Source organism: Myotis brandtii, unplaced genomic scaffold (genome assembly GCF_000412655.1).
Source record: "Myotis brandtii unplaced genomic scaffold, ASM41265v1 scaffold506, whole genome shotgun sequence".
Taxonomy (NCBI): Eukaryota; Metazoa; Chordata; class Mammalia; order Chiroptera; family Vespertilionidae; genus Myotis; species Myotis brandtii.
Genome location: NW_005369287.1, coordinates 910171 through 915160, shown reverse-complemented (window position 1 = coordinate 915160; position 4990 = coordinate 910171). Strand labels below are relative to the sequence as shown.

Below are 4990 nucleotides of genomic sequence, written 5' to 3'. Positions count from 1 at the left end.
TCCATCTGTTAACCAAACTATCACAGTGTTAAATGACACATGTGCGTTCTTCCTTCCAATGTGGATAAGTAGGCCTTCCTACTGACAACATTACAGCCTGAGTGCCTGACTTCACGTAGAAGTGACCCCGGCTCAGGGATCATGGGCGTAAAAGCTGTCTAGATGGGTATCAAAAGGGCAAGAAGGAAGCCACGATTCCGTCTTTCCATTTTTCAGACTGCGCCAAGTCTGGTTTTCAGCTAAGACTGACATCCTCCTGACTGAAATAAACAAACAGACCTCGCGGCTCATCGAGTGTCCATCACAACGTGTCTATGCAGCCATACTGGCACCGGGAGGCGTGTCTAAACCGGGCTTCCTTGGCTCCCACCACCAGCGCTGAGAAGGAATCAGAATAGGACCCACTTCAGTATTCAGAGCACGTTTTATTAACACAGAACGACTACGATTCACCTTATTAATCTCACAGGGGGCACTACGGCCCCGGAAAGCACCACTCATGTCATACACCATGAACTGGCGGTAGGCCAAATAAGTTTGGGAACCACTGATTTACTGCCCCAAATCATGAGTGATTCTGGAGAGAGGTGGTGACACCTAGGGGGCCAGAGGGCAGGCAGGGAGGAGGAAAGATTTCTCGTTCGTTCTCCCAGGCTGGCTCTCTGAGCCTCCTCCTCCAATCTCTCGAGAATACCAGCATCACTCCTTCAGGTCCTCAAAGGACGCAGACTGATGTAGCAGGAGATAAAGGATGAAGCGCAACCTGTGGACAGCCCACCCTGTGCAGGCGCTGCGGGGGGCTCTGCGCTCTCCTCACACACCTGACCTAGACCCTGCTCACAGTCAGAACCCAGAGGGGCTCCAGTCCTGCCTCCCCTCTTCCCGAGCGTGGAGGCCCCGAATCTCACCCTCAGAGATGTTGTCCCAGTAAGGGGCCAGGAACTCGAAGTGGCCCAGCTGGATGATGTCGAAGAGCTCGTCCTGGTCCCTCTCCAGGCTGCGGAACGGGGGGAAGCCACACAGCAGGATATAGAGGATCACGCCCGCGGCCCACATGTCTACCTCCAGCCCGTAACCTGTGCAGCGGAGGCAGAGACACAAGCGCAGCTGAGGCCAGGCTGGATCGGACGTGATGAGACAAGCAGTGGAGAATTATGGCTCAGGCCACAGAGGGCCTCAGCTCTCTGCACGCGAGAGCCACTTCCAAACATGACTGCCAGCTCCTACCAACGTGGGGTACACACCAGGGTGACTCAACGTGTGGTCCTCAGACCACAGCCCCTGTGTGACCCCTTATTACTGGTCTGTCATAAAACAAGCACAGACATGGAAAGGAAACATCTGGAAATTCTCATTTGACATGGCTATGACATCCAGTTGCATGCTCAAGGGACACACAGTGAACAGCAGAGGGCCTCAGCTCTCTGCACGCGAGAGCCACTTCCAAACATGACTGCCAGCTCCTACCAACAAGGGGTACACACCAGGGTGACTCAGACCACGGCCCCTGTGTGACCCCTTATTACTAGTCTGTCATAAAATAAGCACAAGACATGGAAAGGAAACATCTAGAAACTCTTATTTGACATGGCTATGACATCCAGTTGCACGCTAAAGGGACACACAGTGAACTGAGTATAGATCATCAGTTCAGGGTTGTGTAACACACGTGGTCAGTCACACGTGGCATGAGCTGTGATCCCTGATTTAGAAAGAGTTCTCATGCTTTGGTCAAGGAGAATAACTTCCAATATTCCCTAAAACCTAAATAAATATCAAAAATATAAATCTTTGTTTTACTATGGTTGCAAATATCAAAAAATTTCTATATGTGACACGGCACCAGAGTTAAGTTAGGGTTTTTCAAAATGCTGACACACCGAGCTCAAAAGGTTCGCCATCACTGGTATAGATCATCAGTTCAGGGTTGTGTAACACACATGGTCAGTCACACGTGGCATGAGCTGTGATCCCTGATTTAGAAAGAGTTCTCATGTTTTGGTCAAGGAGAATAACTTCCAATATTCCCATTAAAACCTAAATGCCAGCTTAGCACCAACTCTAAGATCTTTGTTCCATATTGAAAGAATATAAAATATGAAATATTAAAAAATGAAACATTAAGCAGTAAGTGAGCAAGAGTCCCTCAGAGCATCAGGTCACACTTACCTTTCTCAGAAAGAATTTCAGGTGCTACGTAAGTCGGGGTCCCGCACACGGTGAACACTGGTCTCACCACGTGCTTCGCAAGGCCAAAGTCAGCCAGCTTCAAGGTCGTCGATTGGTCCTCATTCCTCTGAACCTGTAGGAAACCCAAATCCCCAACCACCAAAATTGTGATGAGAATAAATGAGGAAAACTCATGCAACAACAAGCATAAGAGGTCAAGATAACAAACAATGAACCTACACACCCTTATAGTTTAGTCCAACACTGATGAACCCAATTTGATCTCAGTGACAGGTGCTCACATTTTCAAGTAACAAATTAATGAGCTGGATTTTATACCATATTGCCACACGTGGCTGTTTAAATTAAAAAATTGAAATTTGGTTTCTCAGATGCACTAACGGCATTGCAAGTGTTCATCGGCCATCGGTGACTAATGGCTACAATAGTGGACAGTGCGAGTGCAAAGCATTCCCATCACCACAGAAAGTCCTGTTGGGCAGCACGACCTCGGACAAGAACCAGTGATATTGGGAGTACAGACAGTTTTAGTGAGGACTAGGAAATGCCTGTGGGCAATGCAAAGTCCGGGCAGAGGGGGGAAAAAAGAAAAAAAAAATAGGAATTAGAATGAAGAAGTAGACCAACGAACAGTGGAGGGATGTTAAATACCAGCCCTAATTGGGGGGAGCAAGGGGAAGGGGTGATTTAAGAATCAAACAGACCAGGAGGCTTGAATTCCAGTTCCAAGACTTGCAGCTGGGTGATCTTGGACAATTTCTTTACTAATCTGAGTTTCCATTTTCTCATTTGTTTAAAAAAAGTGAGGACTAGGAAATGCCTGTGGGCAATGCAAAGTCCGGGCAGAGGGGGGAAAAAAGAAAAAAAAAATAGGAATTAGAATGAAGAAGTAGACCAACGAACAGTGGAGGGATGTTAAATACCAGCCCTAATTGGGGGGAGCAAGGGGAAGGGGTGATTTAAGAATCAAACAGACCAGGAGGATTGAATTCCAGTTCCAAGACTTGCAGCTGGATGGTCTTGGACAATTTCTTTACTGATCTGAGTTTCCATTTTCTCATTTGTTTTTTAAAAAAGAAGAAAAAAGGAGGGGGTGAAAATCTCCAGCAAGTAGGAGTTCCATTCAGTGTCTGTAATCTGCCCTGCTAAGTGCTCATCGATGTTTCTAACTCTCTATCTCTCTCCCTTCCTCTCTGTAAAAAATCAATAAAATATATATTTAAAAATAAATAAATAAATCTTTTAAAAAGTAATGCTATTGGACTGAGATTTAGGCTTACATATTGGAACTGACAAACTGGGTTCTAATTGTTAATATTTTTGCATGAAGGTGAAAGAAATTATGTCTGGTTCTTCCTTTAGATGCCACTTCCACCAAATTTTAGAAAGGGTAGAAATAGTGGTTTTTTAAAAAAAAACAAAAAACAGAAAAGACAGCTGACAGGTGCTCACATTTTCAAGTAACAAATTAATGAGTTGGATTTTATACCATATTGCCACACATGGCTGTTTAAATTAAAAAACTGAAATTTGGTTTCTCAGATGCACTAACCCCATTGCAAGTGTTCAACAGCCATCGGTGACTAATGGCTACAAGATTGACCCTCACTCTGAAATGAATACAGAGAACTGGCTGCTCTCCCGTGTTCTCATTAAAATACGTCCCACCCGACGAGTCTCCTCCCTTCCGAGTCCAGCTGGCTGGCTCTCTGACCTCTGGTCAGCCAGGTTCATCTGTCCTATCCTTCTTCACCTCGAGGTATCTGCGTGCTAGATGATAGTTAGGAAAAGGTGGCTCTTAACCCCAAAGAAAACAATCTCAGAAGGTGAGCTTAGCAAGTGTTTAGATGACCATGCAAAAAAAATAAAGCTAAAGATACTGATATATTTCAAATAAAAGAGAAATAACCAATGAAGGAGCAAACCTAGCATCTCTTACAGCAAGTAAAAGGCCCATCGGTGCCCCTCCCGGGCCCTGCACAGCCTAAGAAAGTTGTAGCAAAAGCTCTTTAAAAAAATTTTTTTTTAAATATATTTTTCTTGATTTCAGGACAATTTCTTTACTGATCTGAGTTTCCATTTTCTCATTTGTTTTTTAAAAAAGAAGAAAAAAGGAGGGGGTGAAAATCTCCAGCAAGTAGGAGTTCCATTCAGTGTCTGTAATCTGCCCTGCTAAGTGTTAGCCCTAAAGCAGGGGTGGAGAACACCAGGCCTGTGGGTCGTATAGGGCCGGAGAAATCATTTGGTCTGGCCCTGCCAAGGCAACCACAGGCAGGACTCAAAATTCAATAAATCTCGGAGCTTTTCTCATAGCAACGTAAATGTATATTAAGTGAATCATATTAAGCAGAGTGATGTTATAAATATCCAAATGGCCCTTGGCAGAAAAAAAGGTTCCCCACCCCTGCCCTAGAGGGACCAGCAGTCCCAGACTGCTGGGGACTCAGAGGGGTTCCCGGATGTGGGGCTTTCATTTTTAAACTTTCATTTAAAGACTTTTATTTCTAAAACAGTCTGAGATGGCTGTTCTAGTTTGCACATAATAAATCTTTTAAAAAGTAATGCTATGGGACTGAGATTTATGCTTACATACTGGAACTGACCATCTGGGTTCTAATTGTTAATATTTTTGCATGAAGGTGAAAGAAATTATGTCTGGTTCTTCCTTTAGATGCCACTTCCATCGAATTTTAGAAAGGGTAGAAATAGTGATTTTTTTTAAAATATATTTTATTGATCTTTTACAGAGAGGAAGGGAGAGAGACAGAGAGCTAGAAACATCGATGAGAGAGAAACATCG

The 4990-nt window shown here is 44.4% G+C and overlaps 1 protein-coding gene across 1 annotated transcript in view; it reads right to left on the bottom strand.

Moving 5' to 3' along the window:
• Positions 1–828: 828 nt before the first annotated feature.
• The window catches only part of DCLK3 (doublecortin-like kinase 3), a 33818-nt gene continuing 29656 nt past the window's right edge, over positions 829–4990 (bottom strand). Inside the window, exons 3-4 of the mRNA XM_005877089.2 lie at positions 2170–2302; positions 829–1076 (exon numbers count right to left, since the gene is read on the bottom strand). Coding sequence (XP_005877151.1) covers positions 844–1076; positions 2170–2302 — 366 coding nt within the window. The 3' untranslated portion in view covers positions 829–843. The remainder of the gene's footprint in view (positions 1077–2169; positions 2303–4990) is intronic.